Source organism: Glycine max, chromosome 6 (assembly GCF_000004515.6).
Source record: "Glycine max cultivar Williams 82 chromosome 6, Glycine_max_v4.0, whole genome shotgun sequence".
NCBI lineage: Eukaryota > Viridiplantae > Streptophyta > Magnoliopsida > Fabales > Fabaceae > Glycine > Glycine max.
The window spans coordinates 50,353,234-50,380,371 of record NC_038242.2 but is presented as its reverse complement, the minus strand read 5'-3'; the positions used below and the strand labels follow the sequence as shown (position 1 = coordinate 50,380,371).

At 29.5% G+C, this 27,138-nt stretch overlaps 2 protein-coding genes across 3 annotated transcripts; both read left to right on the top strand.

Moving 5' to 3' along the window:
- The first annotated feature begins 4,757 nt into the window (after positions 1-4,757).
- On the top strand, positions 4,758-13,035 carry LOC100776945 (uncharacterized). Of its 2 annotated transcripts, XM_014776879.2 has the most exons (15): positions 4,758-4,919; positions 5,160-5,279; positions 5,385-5,582; positions 6,031-6,192; positions 6,315-6,484; positions 6,595-6,744; positions 7,389-7,729; positions 8,393-8,685; positions 8,944-9,063; positions 9,169-9,366; positions 9,672-9,833; positions 9,942-10,111; positions 10,215-10,364; positions 11,025-11,365; positions 12,535-13,035. In XM_014776879.2, the coding sequence occupies exons 1-15, from the start codon at positions 4,809-4,811 to the stop codon at positions 12,714-12,716; spliced, it is 2,868 nt and encodes a 955-aa protein (XP_014632365.1). In that variant the 5' UTR covers positions 4,758-4,808; the 3' UTR covers positions 12,717-13,035. The 2 variants fall into 2 exon arrangements, with proteins under 2 accessions (XP_014632365.1, XP_014632366.1); XM_014776880.2 differs by lacking the exons at positions 4,758-4,919; positions 5,160-5,279 and having other exon boundaries at positions 5,445-5,582; positions 6,026-6,192.
- A 3,770-nt stretch (positions 13,036-16,805) lies between these two features.
- LOC106798994 (probable glucan 1,3-beta-glucosidase A) lies at positions 16,806-21,063 on the top strand. Its single transcript, XM_014776878.3, has 8 exons — positions 16,806-17,021; positions 17,280-17,399; positions 17,651-17,848; positions 18,248-18,409; positions 18,493-18,662; positions 19,109-19,258; positions 19,853-20,193; positions 20,634-21,063. Exons 1-8 carry the CDS (start codon positions 16,845-16,847, stop codon positions 20,813-20,815), a joined length of 1,500 nt encoding a protein of 499 aa, XP_014632364.1. The 5' UTR covers positions 16,806-16,844; the 3' UTR covers positions 20,816-21,063.
- Positions 21,064-27,138: the final 6,075 nt, after the last annotated feature.

The window sequence follows — 27,138 nt, the reverse complement described above, 5'->3', positions numbered from 1 at the left end:
TTTAGGAAAATGGTTTTAATTTCTTTACGAAATCTGATCATGTTGTATTTTTTTTATATTTGAAATCAAGGTTCAAAGTCTTGAGAATCTCTTTTTCTTCCTCAAAATTCTTATAGCTTGAGGAATTTACGGTTCCCTCCATTGCGCATACTTACTGACAAAGAGGATTGATTTCCCTTTCATTAAAAATGTTCATCATGTTTAGTACCAAGTTAAATCATAAGCCAATTGGGACTCTTCACATTTTGTTTGTGTGCAATTATCCTAACCAGCATATGCCTACAAGTTCAGTGCTCCAATATGGTCAATTTCATGGAAAGAGAGAAGCAAACACTTCTCACATTCAAACAAGGATGAATCAGTATTGATGAATCAAATATTCTTCTCTCTTGGGAAACTGAGCAAGACTGCTGCAAATGGAGGGTAGTAACTTGCAAGTTGCAACAACAAAACTGGTCATGCCATCAAGTTGGATCTTCATTTTGAGGAGCAGACACAGCAACCTCTAATAGGTGAAATCAATCCATCACTGTTTCAACTTTTTTGGTGAAAATGGAATTCCAGAATTTATTGGCTCTTTTACTTAGTTAAGGGACCTCAAACTTGTTGCCATTGGTGTTGAAGCCTCCTTGAAGGACTAATTCCTCACCAACTTGGAAACCTCTCCAATCTGCACACCCTTGATCTAAGTTGGAATATAGATATCAGTACCAATGATCTTAGTTGGTTATCTGGCCTTTCTTCTTTGATTTACCTTGATTTATCACTTCTTAATCTTAGTAGAGCTGCTAATTGGTTAGAATCAGTTCGTTGACTTCTAAAGTCTTGTTGAGCTTCATTTGGATGATTGTGGGCTTCCAGATGTCAATCCCAAGTCTCTCTCTCATGTTAATTTCTCAACTACTCTTGAAGTTCTTCATCTCAGGTCAAACAATCTCTCTTCTTCAGTATTCACATGGGTAGGGAATGTTGGTGGTGGTAGCCTTATGGATCTCCAGTTAGATAGTAACCAATTGAAAGGACCAATTCCCAATGTGTTTGCATGCATGTCTTCTCTTGAATATCTTGATCTTTCTGAAAATGAATTTGAAGGGTCAATACTCAATACCAAATTCATTCCAGGACCTGTGTAAGATGAAGGAGGTATATTTGTCCTCAAACACTTTGATTGACCAACTTCAGGATTTAATGGACAAATTATCCTGTGCAAAGAATACCCTTGAGTTTCTGTAGTTAAGCAACAACTCATTTACAGGGCCATTCCCTGATATTGCTAAATTTTCATCCTTGAAAAGCTTTTATGCAAATTCCAACAAGTTGAATGGGACTCTTCCAGTGAGTTTGGGAACATTACCTGACTTTTCAGGAGCATCATCACTTCAAATATTAAGCCTTTCCCACAATAAAATAAAGGGCATTCTCTTAGAAAGTATTGGAAATCTTTCCAAACTCAAACTTCTTGATCTTTCTTCCAATTCCTTGAATGCCACTGTCAGTGAATATAAGCTCTCAAATCTTTATGATTTACAAACATTGGATGTCTCTGACAATTCATTTACTTTAAACCTTGGCTTGAATTGAACACCGCCTTTCAAATTGCAATACTTGAAAATGTCTTCTTGCAAGCTAGGGACAAATTTCCCACAATGGCTTCAAACCCAAAACAATCATTCTGTCCTTGACATGTCAAATGTTGGAATTTCAGAAGAAATACCTGGCTGGTTTTGGAACCTTACAAAATTACAGTATTCAAATTTGTCCAACAATTTTATTTCTGGGGTGTTGCCAAACTTATCATCAAAACTATATGATCTTCCTCAGTTTGATTTGAGTTCTAATCAGTTGTATGGTCCACTACCAGCATTTCCTCCCAATACAAATTTGTTGATTCTCTCTAGAAATAAGCTTTCTGAGCCAGTATCTTCATTGTGTAGCACATTGAGTAAAACTACACGATGAAAAATGGAACTGCCACTGTGAAAAGGAGCACACATCACAGCACATGATATTCTTGAGCCAAAGCCAAGTAAAAAAAATGATGTCTTGTATGCAGCTCTGCATGTCTACTTGTCCATCCCCGAATACACATCTATTACGTATCCTCCATAAATTCCCTCTGTTAGATGAAGAGACTCCCTGGAATTGCTAAAAATGTGCATCTGCTGTCCCTGGAAAATCCATATTTCGTGACTTTTCTGACATGAAAACAAAATGTGATCCATTGAGTTTGCTTTTAACAATGTTCAATACATCAATCAGTCATTATCATATATAGTACACAAAAATATTCCAGCCATTAACTTAAAAACAGTAATCAAAGTCAAACTACCCGTACGTGTTTTTACATCTACCTCTAATCAATTTTTTTTACCTGATTGATGTATTAAATTATAGTTTAAAATTAACAGTACACATAACTTTGTGCGACCTATGCTATTGCCTATACCAGAACAGCACCCAAAAAAGCAAGCTAAGAAAAAGCCCAATCAGCTTACTGTGTCAGATTCAAAAAATCCAATATCAGAAAAATACCCTGCCTCTCCTAACCAGAACCCAACACCGAATAAAAAAAAAAAATCCATGTATGATCCAAACTACATGTATACACAAGTATGAAATTTGATTTTAGTTAATAAATGCTTTTTATTCTACATAAATTATATTTTGTTTTTTCAAAGTTTACACACAAGTGTGTTTAGATATGTGCACTCAAGTTAAAAAGCACGTTAGCATCTCACAAACCAATAAAAAAGAGGAGAAAAACAAAGAGAATATATACAGAATTTTGATAGAGAAAAAAACTATTAATTTCCATGTTTTGAAATTTGTCAATATTTTATACTAGTGTTCATAAGTTTGCCAAGGGTTAATAAACAACCGTTAATATTCAAATCAATATAAATGAAAGATTAGAAAGTCATTTGATTATAAATGCAATTATTATATTATCTTTCAAATAGTAATAACAAATTGCAAAAGAAAACATTGTTAAAAGAATAAAATAAATGATATTCTGATATTTTATTTTAAAAGAGGAAAAATCTAAGTATATTCTCAGTAACTAAGAAAAAGGAAATAAAATATTTTATCAAAAATAAGAAAAATAAAAATGGCACTTAATTATTATTATTTCTAAAATCAAATCCTATCAAATAAACGTAATTACTACAATATTATAAAATATAAATTTTATTTTGACAAAAACCAGGGGAGGCCAAGGCCCCCCACCCCCTAACTCCGTAAGTCGTAACCTCATCCATCCCTGACCATATATATGTATGCTAAAATATTTGTGTAATTCACGAAATACTTCTTAATTTTATTATTAAAATATTTTTTTATATTTTCTAATCTGTAAAAAGGACACATTAAACATTTTTAATTACGTGAAACACAAGTAATGTATATTTTTGTTTGGTACTATTTCATTTTCGGTAGAAAGTAGTAAGTATTAAGTAGTAATGAATTCTGATCGTACGTAGTATACAAATGTTCATCAAATATTCATATATGAATATTAATTGTGTGCTTGAATTACCATTTACATAGTTAAGTTTAGTTGAACTTAATTTTGTAAACTTAAATTAGTTCAAAGTATAAGTTTAACATAATAACTTGATTTATGTTTGAATACTTTTATTTTAAAAGCTTTTTTTTTTATTGAAATAGAAACTTGTTTGAATGATAATAATGAAAAGCACTTTCAAACAGGAAAAATACTAAAGAAACAAGAAAAGGAACACACAAGCGTCTAGAGACAATCAAATTGAACAAGGGAAATCAAATTGGCAATAAAATACAATAATCTTGACTTCTAATAAGACGGCGAGTCAAAGCTAAGTTTGGTGGATTAAAGAAACAATATTTTTAGCAACTTGATAAAAAAATATCAATACATGAACTGGGAAAGTTGCAGTTTGGGATAAAGAAATGACCAGTGGGATAAAAATGAACAAAACTTTAATCTAAAGAACAGTTGCAAGTTTAGGATTCACTTGCACTCCCCGCATAATTAAGGTCCCTACCTGGAGACTTAAACATCAAAGCAACCAACCTTAAACAACAAATTAAAGCTTTGAATTAAATTGCTTGAATGAATGTTTTCATAAGAATCACATTTTAATGAATAGAAAATTAGATTCGTGAAACGTGGGTATAGCGTACGATGAAGGATGAGTGTTTGTTTAAGTGTCCAAACCAAAAATCAAACACACCTTAAAATTGTCACATATGGATAATTGTCACATATGGATAATAGTGGAAAAGATGCATTCCGTGTCACATATGGATAATTGTCACATATGGATAATAGTCTTACTATTACTATTATTTATTATTATTATTAGTTATAACTTATTAGAAAAAAGAAATGCTAGTTAGAACGCGCGTTGAAACTAGTTTTAATAGAAAACAGAAATACCAGTAAGAAAGCGTTGAAGCTTGAAACTACTTGTAATATTTTTATCGTTAAATACAATTTATATAGATAGAATCGATCTCATTCATAAAAAACTTAAATATAATTTTAGTTGATCTATTTTGTTTAATAGAGATATTTAATTTTATTATTTAAAAAAAAATCATGAATTTAATTTTTTATTTTAAAATAAAAAGATTTGATATCATAATTTTAATCTTTTATTTCTTTTAACTTTAGTCAAATCCATAATTTCATTCTTCAATTTCTTTAAGCTATATTTCCATATATAATAGTTATTTTTGTGACTGTAGAGAATCCACAAGCCACGAATCCTTTATATACCTGAGCTTAAGACCTTTGATATTAAACTTTTCAAGTTCTTTTCAAAATGGGTAATGTTTTGCCATACAAAGCTGTGAATCTAGCAAACTGGCTGGTTGTCGAAGGATGGATGCAAGAACCCTCTCTCTTTGATGGAATTGTCAACAAAGATCTCTTGGTATTGTTTCTCCCAAAGAATTTACTTCATTTATATGTTTACATATATATGAAATTTTAATCATCATATCAAAGAACACTATGTATCATTTTTCTTTCATTCCCTTTTTAGTAATGGTAAGCAACATGTATAAATAGTTTTGAAGTCTACAAATTTGTATCCATAAGGGAAATGATATCAATTATCATGGTACCTTTTTTTCCAGTTAATAGAAGAGTTTTTGATATTTGGTCATTTCAGGATGGAACTCAAGTGCAACTTAAGTCCACAAAGTTCAACAAGTATCTCACTTCTGAAAATGGGGGTGGAGCTGATGTTGTAGCCAACCGAGGTTCTGCTTCTGGTTGGGAAACATTCAAGGTACGTATGTAATTTCAATTGCATTTATTAGGAATCACATTCTTTTGATGTGGATTAATTAGGAATCTTATTCACATGGCCTAATTATGTGTTCATAATATGCAGCTGTGGAGGATCAGTGACTCATCCTTCAACTTGAGAGTGTTCAACAAGAAATTTGTTGGGCTGGAAAATCATGGGGGTGGAAACAAAATTATATCAGTTTCAGACTCACCTAGCCAACCGGAAACATTTGAGATTATAAGGAATAATAATGACCCCTTCAAAATTAGAATCAAAGCATCAAATGGTCGGTTTTTACAGGTATTTGCTACATCTTCATACTATTTTCATATTGTAAAATCTTGCACTGAATTGTACTTTGAATCTTAAACACATCTCTAAAAGGTTAATACTTTTGCTTAAATAAACAAAGAATAAACAATACACACAATTTATATTGTTATCCAGTTATAAACCATCATATGATAAGTTTTTTAAAATTTTATAATAATTACCTTAAAAGTCATATTAAAAATAATTTATGACTAGTTGACAATTTACAGTAACAGTGGACACTTATCAAACTCATTAATTCTTCAAAATGTCAATCCTTTTACAATAACATTTTTTCTTTGGTGAATAAGATGGATTTTGATTTTGTTTACCTTCGGACAAAATTGGAACGGAAATTGTTTCAGAAAGATTTATTAGTTGAAACAATATTTCTTCAGGCCCCCAATTTTTTCTTATTATATTGTGTATAGTGAAGGTTCGATCGGAGACATTAGTGACTGCAGATTATGAAGGCACAAATTGGGATGAAAGTGACCCATCAGTCTTTCGTATGAATATTGTACCAGACACCACCTTACAAGGAGAGTACCAACTTACTAATGGTTATGGTCCTGATAGAGCTCCTCAAGTCATGAGGGTGAGAAATATTAGAAACTTTTAATGACAAATTGACCATCATGGACTTGCCAAAAATTGATTGCTAGAACTCCATAAGACTATATCTTCATACTTAGCTTAAGCTATAATCTGGCCTTGTAGGATCACTGGAATACATACATAACCGAAGATGATTTCAGATTCATGTCTGCAAATGGCTTAAATGCAGTGAGAATACCTGTTGGATGGTGGATAGCTAAAGATCCGAATCCTCCTAAGCCTTTTGTTGGAGGATCATTGGCAGCATTGGACAATGCTTTCATTTGGGCACAGTAAGTCTGCAAGTTTAATGTTGTAACATGTAACCATTGTACAACCTTTAATTGAGCTTCATTCAATAAATGTTTCATTATTTACCGGGTATTTACTCTATAACTTTCAGAAACCATGGGATGAATGTGATCATAGACTTGCATGCAGCTGAAGGTTCACAGAATGGAAATGACCACAGTGGCGCAAGAGATGGATATACAGAATGGGGAGATTCATACATACCAAACACAGTCCAAGTCATAGACTTCTTAGCAGAAAGGTTTTTTCACTTCTAAAGAATGTTCTCTTCATATATATATATATATATATATATATATATGTCTTAAGTTTAAACATAGTAAATAGTTAAATAATTACTTGAATGATAATGTCTGGTCATGTCAGTCATATGATAGAAATTATTTATGGTTTCTAAATATGCATTGAATTGTCAAAACAGTTCCTGGATGTGTATTCCACCAATCAAATAGTCTCTGAGATTCATGAGATGGGAATTAATTTTACCGAGAAATGAATATATATACAAGAATCTTAGCTTAAGGTCTTGTTTAGATAAACTTCTCTATAAGCACTTATAGGAGAAGAAAATCAGAAAGTAAAAGGAAATGAGCTTCTTCCATAAGTTAAAATTAACTTATGCACTCTGTCCTTCATAGAAGTTCTTCTATCTGGCTTCTCTAAAAGCTGAAGTGATAAGTTGATTTTAGCTTACGGGAGAAATTCAGTTTTTTTACCTTTTCATTTTCTTCTGAGTATTTATGGAGAACTTTATCTCAATAGGACTTGAGCATTATTTTCATCATGCTGGGTCTAGTATAATTGAAAAATATTTTTATCAGCATGATGATATATGACCTGCTATGGTTAAAGAATTGATATTTTTATACTTGAATTTGTTGACAGATATGGTACCAGACCAAACTTAGGAGCCATAGAGCTGATGAGTGGGCCACGAGGTGTGAATCTAGAGAGCCTTAAGAAGTATTACAAGGAAGCTTATGATGCTGTCAGAAAGCACAACTCAAGTGCTTATGTGATCATGTCAAATCCATTGGATGCAGATTCTAAAGTGCTTCTCTCATTTGTGCAAGACTTTGACAGAGTAGTCATTGATGTGCATTACTATAATCTTTTTTCAAGCGATTTCAACCGCATGAATGTTCAACAAAATATTGACGTCATAAGAAATGGACGAGCCTCAGATCTTAGTGTCGTCTCTTCCTCAAATGCTCTGAGTTTTGTAGGTAAAAGCCAAATCCAACCTATATTAGTGGCCTTCATATTTTTATGGAACAATAACTAATTTGGTTTCAGTGTAGGAAAGATATTTTTTCCAAAAAAAAGAACTTTACCTTACATCGAGAAATAGTCACTTGAGCAATATTTGATAGACGTCATGTTATAAAAGATGGAAAGAAACATTAATTGTATTATATATATGTTTAGGGTATATGGAAAATAGAAGAGTGATAAGGTTAAAAGTATGGTGCATTTTAGCTTTACTAACTAATAAACCAAAGAAAATAGAATAGAACAAACTGTTCTCGTTCTATCAGCACCACAAATGTTATTTTACTAATTATATTGTGCCAAAACATGAGAGAGAAGTGTGGAAATTCAAGTGTGAATAGTTAGTCAAAAGATGACGAAGAAATGACTCAAATGAAAAAAAAAAAAAAATGCAAGAGATGTGTTTTTATAAATATTCGATTTCATTAGCATTCTTAATCATTAGCTTGCTAATCCTTTTGTTTGGGTACTCTCCATATTCCTCAACAAGAAGAGATAAGAGAATGAAAAGGAGACTTATTAATCTATATCCCCTAACTTAACTAAATTAATAAGAGGCTTTATTGGATCAATATATGTGCTGAGAAAGACATTATAATTTTCTGTTTTGTTTGTAGGGGAGTGGACTGGTGCGTGGAGCATACAAGGTGCGTCTAAGGAAGACCTCAAAAGGTATGTCCAAGCACAATTGGATGTGTATTCTCGTGCAACTTTTGGATGGGCCTATTTGGCCTACAAATGTAGGATTAACGAATGGAGCCTCAGATGGATGATCCAAAACGGTTACATATGCCTCTCATGTCCTCAAAATTTGCCATACAAAGCTGTGAATCTAGGAAACTGGCTTGTTGTTGAAGGGTGGATGCAAGAACCCTCTCTCTTTGATGGAATTGTCAACAATGACCTCTTGGTACTATTACCCCCAAACAAATTCACTTCATTTACTTAAATGGAAGTCAAATTATCATTCCACAAAACACCATGCATCATTTTCTTTCTTTCTTTTTTGTTTGAGTAAAATAATGTTTAGCAACTAGCATAAATAATTTTCAAGTCCTCAAATTAAGAAGTTCAAGTGTTAAGTTGAATCCATTAGGGAAATGATATTATGGTACCTTATTTTTCTTTTTCAGTTAATAGACAAGTTTTTGATATTTGGTCATTTCAGGATGGAACTCAAGTGCAACTTAAGTCCACAAAGTTCAACAAGTATCTCACTTCTGAAAATGGGGGTGGAGCTGATGTTGTAGCCAACCGAGGTTCTGCTTCTGGTTGGGAAACATTCAAGGTACGTACGTAATTTCAATTGCATTTATTAGGAATCACATTCTTTTGATGTGGATTAATTAGGAATCTTATTCACATGGCCTAATTATGTGTTCATAATATGCAGCTGTGGAGGATCAGTGACTCATCCTTCAACTTGAGAGTGTTCAACAAGAAATTTGTTGGGCTGGAAAATCATGGGGGTGGAAACAAAATTATATCAGTTTCAGACTCACCTAGCCAACCAGAAACATTTGAGATTATAAGGGATAATAATGACCCCTTCAAAATTAGAATCAAAGCATCAAATGGTCTGTTTTTACAGGTACCTGATCCCTCTTCATGCTACTCATAGGAAAATCTTACGCTAAAGTTTGGTTTGAATCTTAAACACATCTCTACAAGGTTATAAAAAAAAGTATTTCTCGTTATTTGGAAGCCTTAAAATATTTTTGCTTAAACATATACAGAATGAATTATACATGCACACTGATAACGGTAATCCAATTACAAAAGTCATGTATGATATGTTTGATAATTTTTATAATAACTATCTTAAAAGTCATATCAGGATGAATATGATTAGTTGGCAATGTAAAAGATTTTACAGTAACTGTGCATTATGTGAAGGTTCGATCGGAGACATCAGTGACTGCAGATTATCACGGCACAAATTGGGATGAAAGTGACCCATCAGTCTTTCGTATGACTATTGTACCAGGCACCACCTTGCAAGGAGAGTACCAACTTACTAATGGTTATGGTCCTGATAGAGCTCCTCAAGTCATGAAGGTGAGAAATATTAGAAACTTAAAATGACAAACTATAATGGACTTGACTTAATTCATTTCTAGAATTTCAAGACTATCTTGATCATACTTAGCTATACTGGCCTTGTAGGACCATTGGAGAACATACATAACTGAAGATGATTTCAGATTCATGTCAGAAAATGGCTTAAATGCAGTGAGAATACCTGTTGGATGGTGGATAGCTAAAGATCCAAACCCTCCTAAGCCTTTTGTTGGTGGATCATTGGAAGCATTGGACAATGCTTTCATTTGGGCACAGTAAGTTTGCTAGTTTAATGTTGTAACATGAAACAATTGCGAAGCATTTAATTCAGCTTCAATCCATCAATTTATAATCACTTACTCTTTATATAACTTGCAGAAACCATGGGATAAAAGTGATCATAGACTTGCATGCAGCTGAAGGTTCACAGAATAGGTTTGAACACAGTGGAACTAGAGATGGAGAAATAGAATGGGGAGATTCATACATACCAAACACAGTCCAAGTCATAGACTTCTTAGCAGAAAGGTTTCTTTTACTTTTATAGAATATATATATATATATATATATTAAACATAGTAAATAGATAAATAATTACTTGGAAGATAATGTTTGTCATGTCAGTCTCTAAATGATAGAAATTATGTGGTTTCTAAATATGCATTTAATCGTAAAATGTTTCCTGAATGAGAATTCCACCAATCAAATTAGTCTGAGATTCATGAGAAGGGAAATAATTTGAGCGAAAAATGCATATATATTCAAGAATCTTAGCTTTAAGGTCCTGTTTAAATAAACCTCTCAATATGCACTTAGGTAAAAAAATAAGAAAGTAAAATGAGTTGAGTTTATTCCAGAAGTTAAATTAAATATTCACTAACCTTAATAGAAGTTCTTCCATCTGACTTCTACAAAAGTTGAAGTGATAAGTTGATTTTAAATCAAGGGAGAAGTTCAATTCATTTTTACCTTCACATTTTCTTCTTAAGTACTTACAGAGAAGTTTATCTAAACAGAGTTTAAGTATTATTCTCAAGTACTTGTGGAGAAGTTTGTCCAAATAAGGTTTAAGCATTATTTTCATCATGCAGGGACTAATATAATTAAAAGAATATTTTTATCAACATCATGATATATGACTTGCTATGGTTTAAGCATTGATATCTTTATGCTTGAATTTGTTTACAGATATGGTAACAAACCAAACTTAGGAGGAATAGAGCTAATGAATGAGCCATTTGGTGTGAATCTAGAGAGCCTTAAGAAGTATTACAAAGAAGCATATGATGCTGTGAGGAAGCACAACTCAAGTGCTTATGTGATCATGTCAAACCCATTGGATGCAGATTCTAAAGTGCTTCTCTCATTTGTCAAAGACTTTGACAGAGTAGTCATTGATGTGCATTACTACAATCTTTTTTGGAACGGTTTCGACAGCATGACTGTTCAAGAAAATATTGACTTCATAAGAAATGAACGTGTCTCTAATCTTGGTGGCGTCTCTTCCACAAATGCTCTGAGTTTTGTAGGTAAAAGCCAAATCCAACCTATATTATTGGCCTTCATATTTTTACGGAACAATCACTAATTTGATTTCAGTTCAGGAAAGATATTTTTTTTCCAAAAAAAGAATAGTCACTTGAGCAATATTTGATACACATGTTATAAAAGATGGAGAGAAACATTCACCGTATTGCATGTTTAGGGTTAATGAAAAATTAGAGTTAGAAATAAGGTTAAAAGTATGGTGCATTTTAGTTTTAATAAAATGGTAAACCAAAGAAAATAAAACAGAACAAAACAAACTCCTCACTTGTGCCTCAACACGACAAATGTTATTTTACTATTTGTATGAAAACATGACAGAGGTGTGAAAATTCAAGTATAAATAGTTAATCTCGCAGTCTAAGAAATGACTTAATGAAAAACGTACAAGATTATAAGATATGTGATCTATGTATACTTAATTCCTTAAGATCAAAATTTGGTGTTCAATTTTTTTAGTGGACTTAAATCAGTAACTCAAAGAAAATCTCAAACTTATTATTTTTGAAAGTTTAACTTTTAACTGTATTGATTCATGTAGTCGATCTCACCTAATGAAAAAAGGTTTTGGTGTTGTTGTATGTAATCATTAATTAACTTGATAATCCTTTCAATTGTATTTCCATATTCCCCAACAAGAAGAGATAAGAAAATGAAAAGGAGGTAAAACACATGTTATTTTATATCACTTACCTTAACTAAACTATTAATAGAAGCGGCTAGGTTCAACAAAATTAATTGAAAGTTGAAAAATTAATTTATTAAATTATAAGTGTTTGATAAAATTATCTGTTGAAGTAATTGAAAAATATAATATGACAAAAAATAATAAAATTATAATTTATTTAAAAGGGATAATTTAGAAATAAATTTGATAAATATATTAAGGATAAAAAATAAAAATATAAAAAAATTAGAATATAGAAATTAACATTTAAAAAAATTTATTTGAAGTAATGTTTCAAAAATCATTAAAAAATATTAAAAAATTACTAAAGAAAAATTTGTTTATCAAGCAACTAAAAGAATTTTTTAACTAATAAAAAAATTAAAAATTAATTGAAATATCTTCTGGAATATAATTTTATTGGATCAATATAATATATATGCACTGAAAATGACATTATAATTTTTTATTTTATTTTACTGTTAGGGGAGTGGACTGGTGAGTGGGCTGTAAAAGGTGCGACTAAGGAAGACTACCAAAGGTATGCCCAAGCACAGCTAGGTGTGTATTCTCGTGCAACTTTTGGATGGGCATATTGGTCCTACAAGTGTAGGTTCAATGAATGGAGCATGAAGTGGATGATCCAAAACGGTCGCATAAAGCTCTAGATATTGGAAAAAAAAACATTATAAATATGTTGGTGGACCCAAAAACATTATAAATATGTTGTTAAGAGTAATATTGGCTTGTTCAAAATAAGCTCTTTCTCTCTCTAAAAGAGCACTACCTACTGTTAATGTATCTTTTATCTATTTTAATCAATACAATGAGTGTCTTGTATGGTACTCCTCTTCTCTCCTTTACTTTGATGATGTTTGGCCTCATCTAGCAGGAGTAACTTGCATGCATCTCCTCTCAATTCTCTGATAACAGTGTTGTTTGTTTGATGTCTTTTTCTAGATCAATTTACCTATGTGGTGGACGATTCTCTATTTTTGGCTTCCTACCTTGTCTATGATTTTATTTTTCACTTATATAATTGTGATTTGTTTGGATGAGAAACACTGTAGAGAAGAAATAAATAAGAGGTATAAAAATAAAGTAAAAGATGTTATTTATATAACTAGAAATTATAAACAGAAAAAAGTAAAATAAAATAATGAGTAAAGTATTGTCTCCATAAAGATTCTGCTTTAATAATTAATAATGCTACATAATCAACCAATTACTTTTTTTTATATATTTAAGGATAAAGAAAGAATTAGAAATATTTGAGTTTTATTATTTAATTGAAAGAAACAAGAATTCAATTAAAAGTATTAGAAAATTCAATTAATAAAAATGGTTAGGTGTTGGAGTCCTCTTAATTCTTCGCTAAGGTAATTTCTTTCCATTCTAAATCACTTCCTATTATGCCATTCACAACTAAATTTCGCAATTGCAAGATTTAGATTACAAATAAATTCTTAATGAGAGCCAATCATGCATGGAAAAGCATTAAATACAAATTCTAAAACTAAATCAACATAAATAAAGATGGACTCAACAGGAAAAACAAGCATAATACATTCAAATCAAGCTACATCCCAACCTAACCGTAAGAAAATTAAAAACTCATAAAAAGGGTAATTGGTTTACTATACCTATGTAAACTAATTCTTCATCTCTCTTTGTATGCGTGTATTTTTAATTCAATATTATTTGAACTTGTTAAAATAATAAAAACATGCAAAACTTACATGAAAATATATCCTAATTTCAGTTTCTAGCTAGTTTAAAAAATATATATATAACGCGTTTGAAGGCATTTGAGTTTGGTTGCAAGAGTACGTTCCATGATGAAATGAATAGGTCCAAGAACAAAATTGGAAATTGGGAGTGACAGAAGTTTCTTCTTCAATTGGGAAAAACTTTAGTTTTCAAATTGAAACACGCCAAACAATTAGGCTTATTCCCTCATTGCATTTGATTTGACTTGCTGCTTGTGCTGTTTTTCTTTTTGGTCATTAATAATGATGTTTATGCTGATAAATTCATTGACCTAATTATTGGTCAAAGCAGAAAAGCTTTCTGACTACAAATGTTTTGAAATTTCTTTCTTTTAAAGACTGAGAGGCAATAAGTATATAACTATGCACCCGTAATGGGAATGTTCTTTTTAATGTTTTTTCTTCTTCATGGGAATGCTATATCTACAATTAATCACATAATTTACAGAATTTGAGTCTCTTTAGGATAATTTTTATAAATTTACAATGATGATAATAGAGTTTGAACTTCGTACATACCTAATACAGTTATTTGGAATTCTCTTTATTATATTGATTTTTGTGGATATGTAAACTTTCGGTCTCATACCTATACTTAATAAATATTAATTTGAATGTTTATTTTTGTGCGATGATCTCAATACGAACTTTCTTTCTTAGATAATTATGTGTTATCCTACTTTAAGAGGTGTACTAGGATGAGGTTGGGTTGGATTAATTTAATTTGGTCCATTTTTAAGAGCTAACAGACTAATTAACACAGTGAATATGATTGCGTTGAGTTGGGTTTAATGTTGATTTTAACCATCTGATCTTATTATATATCTTAAAACTACTATTTTTTTATGCAAATTTATCCAAATAAAAATTTATTATGATTATAATTGATTATATATATCTATATTGATAATCGATTATTTAAATAATTTAGTTTTCTCATAATTGGTTTGCTTTAGGTTAGAAAGTCATCCACCAAAAAAAAAGGTTAGAAAGTCAGGTCAGATTGAAACATTATTATATTTTGAAAATTTGAAAAGATCATAAGAAAATATATATCTAACATAAACAATACGAAGAATTAAATATATGAGACTAACACTACATTGATCATAATAACTGAATTTGTATTTACTATTTAGAATCTAATATAATAGGTATCTATAACATTTATGGTCAATTAGGCTTAAAAATATTTTTTTTCCCACAAATCTAGGTCATTTTTATTTTTTTATCTCTGAAATTTAAATTTATCTTTTTTAGTTATCATAGTTGATTTTTTACTGTTTGGATATATAATTTATGATGATTTTTTAATCATAGAAGAGACTAAAATAACATTTTTGAAATAAAGAGACAAAAAAATTAAATTTGGGAGAAAAAACAAAAATACCTAAATTTGAGGGTGAAAAAATATTATATATATATATATATATATATATATATATATATATATATATATTTCTATTTAAAAATATTTTTTTATTAATTATATCTACATATCTTTATATATAAAAAGTAGTTAAGTCTCTCTTGTAAACCTTAGCATTTTCCCCCTCAACAAAAGAGTATATTAGTTATTTCAAACATTTAATATTTTCTCTCCATTTTTTCTTTTCTTCAGCTACTTTCATTGTACATGATGGGATGGCTAAGATATTTTATAGGGTTGAATTTTATAACTTATCAATGGTATAGCCCTTTTGTTACGAATAGTTTATTAGTTTGGACATGAATGCTATTTTTTGGATATTTTTGTTTGAATCATTGGATTTATGTTTTTAAGTGATGAAATTTTTTATTTTGTAGACTAATAATATAAGATAATTATATTAATTATTTATTATTAGTAAATTTTATTTTATGTATGAGTTTTTTAGACTATTAAATAAAGTGATATGCTTAATAATCATATATGTTATAAATCCTATGATGTTTTGGTAAATTATCTTAAATTATAAATAATTAAATTTTTAACTTCCTTATAAAATAAAATAAATAATAAGAATTAAAAATTAAAAATATTTCAACATAAAAAACTTATATCGACAAGAACTGACTAAAATTTTAGCATAGGCTCATAAATACATACCTTGGGCAAATTGATTTGATGGAGATAAACCAGTTAAATTTTTCGATTGTGCAAGTAAAATTGATTGGACTAGTTGACTTTTTTGTAGGCTTCTTAATTTTGCCTCTGTATCAAGCAATTTTCTTATGCAGACTTCTTAATTCCCTCTGCATCAGGCAAATTCGTCCTTTCTCTTTCCATTTTTTTTTCTAAATCAAATGACTTTTAAAACTTTATTAGAAAAATCATGTTTTTTTTTAAAAAAAAATAAATAAAAACTGTTTGCAAATGTTCTTCCTATGTGGGTCATCCCATTTAATCTTAGATTAGAACTGCACCCACATGATACGGTGTTCTTCGACTTTTGGTCAAGTCAATTGCGGTCGTCAATGTCTTTTTCTTCTTATTCCCATTGCACGCGGTTTACTATTTATTAGAAAAAAATAGAAATGTGTGTCAGAATGCGTTGCAACTTGTTTTAATATTTTTATTCTTAAATACAATTTCTATACAATTTGATTAATAAAAAAACAAACTTAGATTATTTGATAAAACATATAAATTTTAATCATCGTATAACTTATATATTTATTAAAAGTATTTATTCATTATAAAATGTGGATAAAAAATGATATTAAGCTACATTTCAAAATTATAGAACTCTATCATCTGGGATGAGTCTAGCAAAAGAGACTAGTACTCTCCCACAATTTAATGAATCAAGGGTCTAATTTTCGTTAAAACTGGTGTCCACATTTATTATTCAACTTGTGGGAAATCAAAAATAAAAAATAAAAAATTATAGAACTTTGGACATCATCTAAGCGTTTAATTTTTTTTTTCATATACAATAATTATTTTCGTGACCATAGAGAATCCACATGCCACCCTGTATTATATATACTTGAGCTTACAACCCTTGGAAGCAAACTAATTCAGTAATTCACTTTCATTTTAAAATGGGTTATCTATACTTCTTGAGTTTCCTGTTTGCTTTATGCCTCTCATCTCCTCACAATGTTTTGTTTGCTCAAAATTTACCATACAAAGTTGTGAATCTAGGAAACTGGCTGGTTGTCGAAGGGTGGATGCAAGAACCATCTCTCTTTGATGGAATTGTCAGCAAAGATCTCTTGGTATTAGTGTTATTACTCCCAAGCAATTCCCTTCATTTAGTTGCATGGAATTTTAATTACCATTCCACAAAACACCATGCATCGTTTTCTTTCTTTCTTTCTTTTTTGAGTAAAATGATGTTTAGCATGACTAATTTTCAAGTCCTCTAATTAAGAAGTTCAAGAGTTGAGTTGTATCCATAAGGGAAATAATACCATGGTATATGCCTTATTTTTCTTTTTCATGATATACAACTTTTTGATATTTGGTCATTTCAGGATGGAACTCAAGTGCAACTTAAGTCTACAAAGTTTAACAAGTATCTCACTTCTGAAAATGGGGGTGGAGCTGATGTTGTAGCCAACCGTGACTCAGCTTCTGGTTGGGAAACATTCAAGGTACACGTGCAACTTCGATTGCATTAGGAAACAGAGTCTTTTGATGTGCATTAATTATGTGAAATATATGATTTGATATGTCCTAATTACAGTAATTTAATCACAGTATTTATCATGAGATTATTTTTCTTATTTATTGTTTAGTTTCTTTATTTTGTAAATTTTCCTCGTTAGAGTATTTTGTGTGGTCTAATAACACAACGTGCAACAGTAAATAATTCTTGACCTAATTATTTGTTCATAATATGCAGCTGTGGAGGATCAGTGACTCATCCTTCAACTTGAGAGTGTTCAACAAGAAATTTGTTGGGCTGGAAAATCATGGGGGTGGAAACAAAATTGAAGCAGTTTCAGACTCACCAAACAACCCGGAAACTTTTGAGATTATAAGGGATGACAACGACCCCTTCAAAATTAGAATCAAAGCATCAAATGGCCACTTTTTACAGGTACTTGCTTTCATGCTACTCATATTGGAAAATCTTACACTAAATTGTACTTTGAACCTTAAACACATCTCTAAAAGGTTAAAATAGTAATTCTTGTTATTTGGAAACCTTAAAATACATTAACTTAAACATATAAAGAATAAATAATACATGTCCTGATTTACATACTCATCTAATTATAAACATTATGTATGATAAATTTACTTTTATAATAATTAGCTGATGAGTCATATTAATAATAATTTTTTAGTTAGTTGACAATATAAAAGATTTTCCAGTAAGTGTGCATGGCATTAAACTAAGATGGATTTGATTTTGTTTAACTTTGGACAAAATTGGAAATGAAATTGTTTCAGAAAGATTTATTAATTGAAATAACGATTATGTATGTATGTGAAGGTTGGATCAGAGACATCAGTGACTGCAGATTATGAAGGCACAAATTGGGATGAAAGTGACCCATCAGTCTTTCGTATGAATATTGTACCAGGCACCACCTTGCAAGGAGAGTACCAACTTACTAATGGTTATGGTCCTAATAGAGCTCCTCAAATCATGAGGGTGAGAAATATTAGAAACTTATCAATTCATTGCTAGAATATTCAAGACTATCTTGATCATACTTAGCTATATTGGTCTTGTAGGATCACTGGAGTACATACATAACTGAAGATGATTTCAGATTCATGTCAGAAAATGGCTTAAATGCAGTGAGAATACCTGTGGGATGGTGGATAGCTAAAGGTCCAAACCCTCCTAAGCCTTTTGTTGGAGGATCATTGGCAGCATTGGACAATGCTTTCATTTGGGCACAGTAAGTATACTAGTTGGCTTAAATATGATTGTGGTCTTTGTAATACACTCATTTTATGGTTTTAGTCTTTTTAAATTTTATTTCTGTTTGGTCTGATTATTTTTCTTTCAGTTTTTGTTCTTGTCATTGTTCAATGATGACACAACAAACATATATTGGAGAACATGCTTGTGGTTTCCTAAATAATTGAGACTAAAATCAAAATCCTTTAATATAAGAGAAACCTATATCAAAAGTTTACAATTTTGTAAGGACTAAAAAAATGACATTAGCCAAAAAAGAATCTTTTTTATAGGAATTAAAATCACAAAATGGGTATATTATAGATAGCAGAAACATATTTAAGCTTTAATGTTGTAAAATGCAACGATTTTGCTACATTTAGTTGAGCTCCAATCCATCAATCTTTCATTAGTTACCAATTATGTACTCTACATAACTTGCAGAAACCATGGGATGAAAGTGATCATAGACTTGCATGCAGCTGAAGGTTCACAAAATGGCAATGACCACAGTGGCACAAGAGATGGATATACAGAATGGGGAGATTCATACATACCAAACACAGTCCAAGTCATAGACTTCTTAGCCGAAAGGTTTCCTTTACTTCTAAAGAATTGTCCTTTCAATATATATTTTCTAAACATAGTAAATAGTGAAATTATTACTTTAAAGCTAATGTCTGAGATCTCTGTCCCTAAACGATAGAAATAATACCTGAATTTGTATTTAATCGTCAAAATAATTCCTGAATGAGTATTCCACCAATCAAATTAGTCTATGAGATTTATGAGCTTATTCCATAAGTTACAATTAACTTATGCATTCTGACATTTATAAATTAAAAATCTTCCTTCTAACTTCTACAAAAACTGAAGTTAATTTATGAGAGTCATTCAATTCATTTTATTTTCTTATTTTTTTTTAAGTACTTATAGATAACTTTATCCAAATATTATTTTCATTCTGAAAGAATTAATATAAGAGTTTAATGATCATATATTGGCGATATAAAAATAAAAAACTTACTATACATAATGATTTAATTGGATGGTGTAAAACTTTAGACTCACAATCCATTACTTATTTTCTTCTAATATTATAATTGAAAAGATATTTTTATCATCATGATCATATATGGACTTCTATGGTTTAAGAATTGATATCTTTATACTTGAATTTTTTGACAGATATGGTAATAGGCCAAACTTAGGAGGAATAGAGCTGATGAATGAGCCACAAGGTGTGAATCTTGAGAGCCTTAAGAAGTATTACAAGGAAGCTTATGATGCCGTGAGGAAGCACAACCCAAGTGCTTATGTGATCATGTCAAACCCATTAGATGCAGATTCTAAAGTGCTTCTCTCATTTGTGAAAGGCTTTGACAGAGTAGTCATTGATGTGCATTACTACAATCTTTATTCCAGCAAATTCAACAACATGACTGCTCAACAAAATATTGACTACATAAGAAATGAACGAGCCTCAGATCTTAGTGGCGTCTCTTCCTCAAATGCTCTGAGTTTTGTAGGTAAAAGCCAAATCAACCTATACTATTGGCCTTCATATTTTTATGGAACATCACTAATTTGATTTCAGTTTACCTAGCAATCCAGAAATAGTTACTTGAGCAATATTTGTGATAGACATGTTATAAAGGAAAGAAACATTAATTTTATGGACTAAGCAAATTTTTTTCCTGTAATTTAGAGTTTTTTTTTTGTAATTTTTTTTCATTTTAGTTCTTATAAAATATTTTTTTTATTTTTTATTCTTAAAGTGCTTTAGATACATTTTAAACAGCAAAAAAATAATTTGAATAGTGAAAAAAATGTTATCTGAAGCACTTTAAGATAAAAAAATAAAATAAACATATTTTTTAAGGACTTAAAAAATTATAAAAACAAAAATAAAAAAATGTTTAATTAAAAAAATATATTTAAGCATAATTTTATTATATATTTTTTTAAGGGGAGTGGACTGGTGCGTGGAGCATAAAAGGTGCGTCTAAGGAAGACCTCAAAAGGTATGCCCAAGCCCAATTGGATGTGTATTCTCGTGCAACTTTTGGATGGGCCTATTGGTCCTACAAGTGTAGGTATATGGAATGGAGCCTCAAGTCGATGATCGAAAACGGTTACATAAAGCTCTAGATTTTGGACAAAAACAATTTAGAGAGGTTGGTGGACCAAAAAAGAGGTCTACATTTAGCAAGGGCATTCCACATGTTGTTTCATTTCTTATATTCTGTTTTCTTATCTCCGTTTTGTTTGTTTGTGGTCTAGCTTTATTTGTTAGGGTTTTTCTATTTTTCACTTATCATTGTGGTTTCTTTGGATGAAGAGTACAACAGATAAGAAATAAATATGAGATTTAAAATAAAATATTAAATTATAATTTTGATATTTCTTTAATTATTTTAATTTATAATTTTGATTTTTCTTTTTGCAAATTTAGTCTCTAAATTATTAAAATTTTGCAATTTTTTAAAAATATTAATTATGCATAGGTTGACCGTCTAACTTAACACTTGGATGGACAGTGATGTGTGAATATTGTGATGGATGAAAATTAGCATTTAGCAATTAAAAAACTATTAAAATATAAGAGAAATAAAGATATACAAAATTAAGAATTAATCAAGTTGTATATGTTCTAAAACTATAAAGAAAATGAGACTAATTAACACTATATTGATCATAGTAACCTGAACTTGTATTTACTATTTAGAACCTAATAGGCGTCTGTAACATTTGATCCCAATCACAAATAGAAATGAATTACCTAATTAATTAAACTCATTCAAAATCAAGACATGCATGACACTAATAAAATTTTAGAATAATAATTAAGTTATCGTTAAATACTATATATATGTGCGTTGGGTTGGGTTAATTGAGTTTGAGACTCATCAACCTTACTATACCCCAAAACAAAACTCAAACTAAACTAATAACTCAACCAACTCGGATCAAATATTAATTGAGTTGAATTGAATTAATTAATCGGATTCACGAGACAAACATAGCCGTTTACACCCCTACCGTGGGACATCATTTTGGGGCTTCTATATCAAATCTGACTAATATTTTCTAAATTCTTCCTTCATGAAATTATTCAAAATGGATTTTAACTTCCTTTTGTTTTCAATCAAACATTCAACATTTTAAATTAGGCTTAAATTTCTTTTTATCTCTCAAATTTAAATTTCCTTTTTTTAGTTCCGCAATTTTGACAAATGTTATTTTTAGTCCCTTTGATTGATTTTTTACCATTTGGATGCACAAAATAATTTTTTTTATCATAGGAGGGATTAAAAATAGTTTTTTTTTAAAAAAAATTAAGAGACTAAAAAAATAAATTTAAATTTTGAGGACAAAAAATAAAAATGATCTAAATATGAAGGGATAAAAAATACATTTAAAACTTTTAGTTATTATTAATTGATTGGAATGAACTATTTTATTTTTAATTTATATTAAGAATATTATTTAAATTATTTTTTATTTTCAACAATTTGTAAAATGGTCATATATTAAAAACATTCCATTCAACCAAAACACATAAAGTAGTGAATTCTGAAAATAGCTATTATATGAGAGGAAATTATCTTATATAAAAATAAGTATTAGTATAATCAAACATAAATTATCAAAATTTAATTTCATATGAGTTTTTTAAAAAGTTAGATGAATTTTTAATATTAAATCTCAACCGTCCATATAAAAGCCCAAATTTAATTATCTCAATTCTTATATAAAATGTTTTCCCTCGTAATCATAATTAGCATTAAAATTGTCACTTAGCAAATGTGAATACGCATATATATACAAGTCTAGCTTACTACTACTATTTCTTTTTTGGTCCTTCATAATCTTATTATTGAAGGTGTGGGTCAAATCTTTTCCGTTGTTGTCCCTGGTATATGAAAAAGATATAGTCTAAACTCTAATGTGATGCGTTTGAAGGGGGTTGCCTACACCCAAAGGAAAGCACTGCACCTTCGCTTTCCTGAGGATTAAGAAAATTCTGAGTTGTGATTTTTTATTGATGCTGTGATGGGTTGGTTTGGTTTAGTTTTCTTGACACCACACTACTGTTTTGTTTTGGTTGGCCATTGGTTTTGTGTTCCTGCTGGATTTATCCAGAGATTCATTGTTGTGATTGGCAGTTAAGGCTGCTCCAATAAAATTGTTGTTTTTTATTAAAAAAAACAATGATAACGATTCTCTTAAATTAAGGAAAAATACTTGTGGAAATGAATTTTTAAATAAATCATAGATAAATGCAGACACAAAAGATTTGTAAAATTTGAAAATGGCTGATTATGAAATATTTTTCTTGTTGGATTTGGGTTGAAAGATAGTTGTGAACTTTTTTAAATAATGGTTGTTAACATTGTTGTTTGCTCTTATTCTCAAATAGGGGTCAACCTCTTTGTTTACATATTATTGGTACATAATATTTTTTGATTTTTGTCAATGAATTTCCATGAAAGAAAATAACTGATCATGTTTAATATGATTTATATTTCAATCAGGTCTATTGTTTTCTATAATGCTCGAACGCAAGATTTCATAATATATGATGGTTGATGCAATATTCATCTTGTTATAACTTATTGAAAGCCATTTATAATATTCATCATTTTAGAGGTTGTGTATTTGGAATCATGTTATGCGAGAAACGAAATTTGGATTTGACCTTCAGTTTTCTTTACACACTTTTTTTATGCCCAGCTCTTATGTGGTTAATTAATCCTTTAAGAGTTTATCTACTTGTATTAACTTTTTATAGAAATGAAATGAGTTTCTAGCATGAGTTAAAATTAACTTAAGTACTTTGACCTTCATAGAAGTTTTTTCATCTAATTTTTCTAAAAGCTGAAGTTATAAAGTAGATTTTAGCTTACAGAAGAAATTCATCTCTTTTTAATTTTTCACTTGGTACTCTGAGTATTTATGAAGAAGTTTATCTCAATAGTACCTTGAGCATTATTTTCATCATAAAGGGTCTAGTATAATTGAAAAATATTTTCTTCTATGGTTTAAGCATTGATATATTTATACTTGAATTTGTTGACAGATATGGTAACAGACCAAACTTAGGAGGAATAGAGCTGATGAATGAGCCAAAAGGTGTGAATCTAGACATCCTTAAGAAGTATTACAAAGAAGCTTATGATGCTGTGAGGAAGCACAGCTCAAGTGCTTATGCGATCATGTCAAATCCATTGGATGCAGATTCTAAAGTGATTCTCTCATTTGTGAAAGGCTTTGACAGAGTAGTCATTGATGTGCATTACTACAATCTTTATTCCTGCAAATTCAACAACATGAATGCTCAACAAAATATTGACTTCATAAGAGAGGATCCTCAAATGCTGAGTTTTGTAGGTAAAAACCAAATTCAACATATATATTTTTATGGAACAATCACTAATTTGATTTCAGTTTCCAAAATAAGAACTTTACCTAACAATCGAGAAATAGTCACTTGAGCAATATTTGATAGACATTTTTTTTTTGTGAATTCAATATTTGTTAGAAATGTTATAAATTTAAAAGATGAAAAGAAACGTCATTTTTTTATATGTTTAGCGCATATGAAAAACAAAAGAGTGGGAAATAAGGTTAAAAATATGCAGTAATAAAAAAGGTTAAAAATATGGTGCATTTTAGCTTTACTAAAATGATAAACCAAAGAAAATAAAACAGACCAAACTCTCATTTGTTCTATCTACCAACTCACCACAATATTATTTTACTAATTGTAGCAAAACATGAGAGAGAAGTGTGGAAATTTTAATGTGATCTATTTATCTAATTCCTTGAAGTTAAAATGTGGTGTTAAAGTTTTTAGTATTCTTAATCATTAACTCCTTAATCCTTTTGATACTCTTCTATATTACCCAACAAGAAGAGAGAAGAAAATGAAAAGGAGATTAAGCACCCATTTATTTATAGAGAAACAGTTTATAATATATTAAGGATGTATAATAATTTTACAATATTATTGATTTACAAATTATATTACATACCATAAATTTATTTATTGACTATTATAATAATTACCCCAAAAGTTATAATAACTGATTTTTTTTTAAAATTATTTTACACTGAGCCTTTATTGGATCAATATATTATATATTGACTAATTTTTTTGTAGGTCATATTAAACGTTCGGAGAATGACATTATGATTTTTTTTTTATTGGTAGGGTAGTGGACTGGTGCATGGCATGCGTCTAAGGAAGACTTAAAAAGGTATGCTCAAGCACAATTGGATGTGTATTCTCGTGCAACTTTTGGACGGGCTTATTGGTCCAACAAGTGTAGGTTCAACGATGGATGCTAGGTGCAACCAGCATGTTTTACGGATCAACTTGATCCGTATGCTTAATATTAATATACGGATTAACTTGATTTGTATTAATCTTATAGATCAACTTGATCCGTACGATTTGAGGATTATTCTTATGCACACTCAGCACAAATGCGAAGAAAGCGTAAAAGTAGTTTTAGCATTTTTAAAAAATGTTGGGTGCACCAGCAATAATGCTAGGTGCACCTAGCATCAGCCTTCAACGAATGGATCATGAAGTGGATGATCCAAAACGGTTACATAAAGCTCTAAGTTATGGACAAAAACACTATAGATATGTTGATGAACCCAAAAAGGAGTCTATATTTAGCAAGTTAATTGAGATGTTGTTTCACTTCTTGTTCTGTTTTCCTATCTTCCTTGAGAGCTTTGTTTTTTTGTTGTTTTTCCCTTGAATTTACTGAGTGGACCCCCTCTATCTTAAGCCTCTTGCCTTATTTGTGATTCTACTTTTCACTTATCATTATGGTTTGTTTGAATAAGGAGTACAATAGATAAGAAATAAATACATGATTTAAAATGAAGAGTTGATTCCTAGTTTTGATTCCTTTTTAATTGTTAATTTATAATATATCATTTGCTTGTACATGTTTGTTAATAATTTTATTCGAAAAAATATTTCAATTAGTTTCTAACTTTTTATTAGTTAAAAAATTTATTTAGTTGTTTGGTAAATAAGTTTTTTTATAATAATTTTTCAGTAACTTCTAACATTTTTTGAAACGTTACTTTAAGTAGCGTTTTTTAAAACACTAACTTCTACCTTATATATTTTCTCACTTTTATTCTCAATATATTTATTGATTTTCTTGTTATTTTTTTTAAATAAATCATGTTATTATTATTTTGTATTACTTTACATTTTTTAGTTACTTCAACAATTAATTTTACCGAATACTTTTAATTTAATAAGTTAATTTTTTCAGTTTCTAGCCACTAATTTTTATAGCTTTCACCTACCAACTAACTAGTTAACTTTGTTAAACATAATCAATATTGATATATTATGTTAATAAATAAAATTGACTCGATCTTATCACATCTTATTGAGCCTTAATTGAATTAAGTTTAAATTTAAATAACTAATTTCATCATTTTTTGTGTGAATATCCTATCAATTTTTTTAGTGAAAAAACTAAATAAACTCATAAATGTCTTAAAACAATCCCTATGATGGATATTGTAATATTTTGTGTAATATTTATTAATTTTATCAATAATTAATCTTTCATTTCAATTATATTTTTTTAATCACAAAATATAAATATGAGAATTTGCTTACAAAATTTACATATACTCAGTTCCACATGAATTTAATAAAGATTGTAACTAACCTCGCTGTAATTGGCAGTTGATAATGTCATATTCATTGATACAAATTCTTCTAAATTAGTGGGCTCTATAATTTTTTTTCCCATTGAATCTCGGTTGCTAGTGAATCACAATCTCCTTCCATGGTTGCTAGTGAATCACAATACTTGAACATTAAATGGGCAATCAATTAATCCAATGTCTCATTCATCGCCAAGTACTTCTATTATTGAGGATTCAAATTTTTTTATGGATTCTCAATTTCTCGAAAATCACTATCTTCTTTGATGTCACATTCATTACCTTCCATTTGTAATTAGCCTTGGAAACACACATATGACACGTGGAGCATATTAATTTCATTACTCATTTAAAGTCACACAAAACTTATGAATATAAATCGAATATAAGTATTTTCACATTTACTATAAATAAATCAAATATTATATTCAACTGAAATAGATTTTTTTAATCATTTAAAGTCAAAATATATATTAAACACGTCATTCTTTTCTCATTATTTACCCACTAAATTATACTATATATATGAGTTAATTACTTACTCCTTATATCTTCTTATTCATATATATATAAACTACACTGATCTCCACAAACAAAAACTATATTTAATTAAGACTAAAACTTGAAATCATTAAGATGAATTAACCTAACCCAATTGATCCATATATTTCATGATTTCCTCTTATCTTACTCACACTAATATTTATAATTTTTAATTTGCTCAATTTTTGTATAACTATTTTTTTTTATTTTAAGATTTG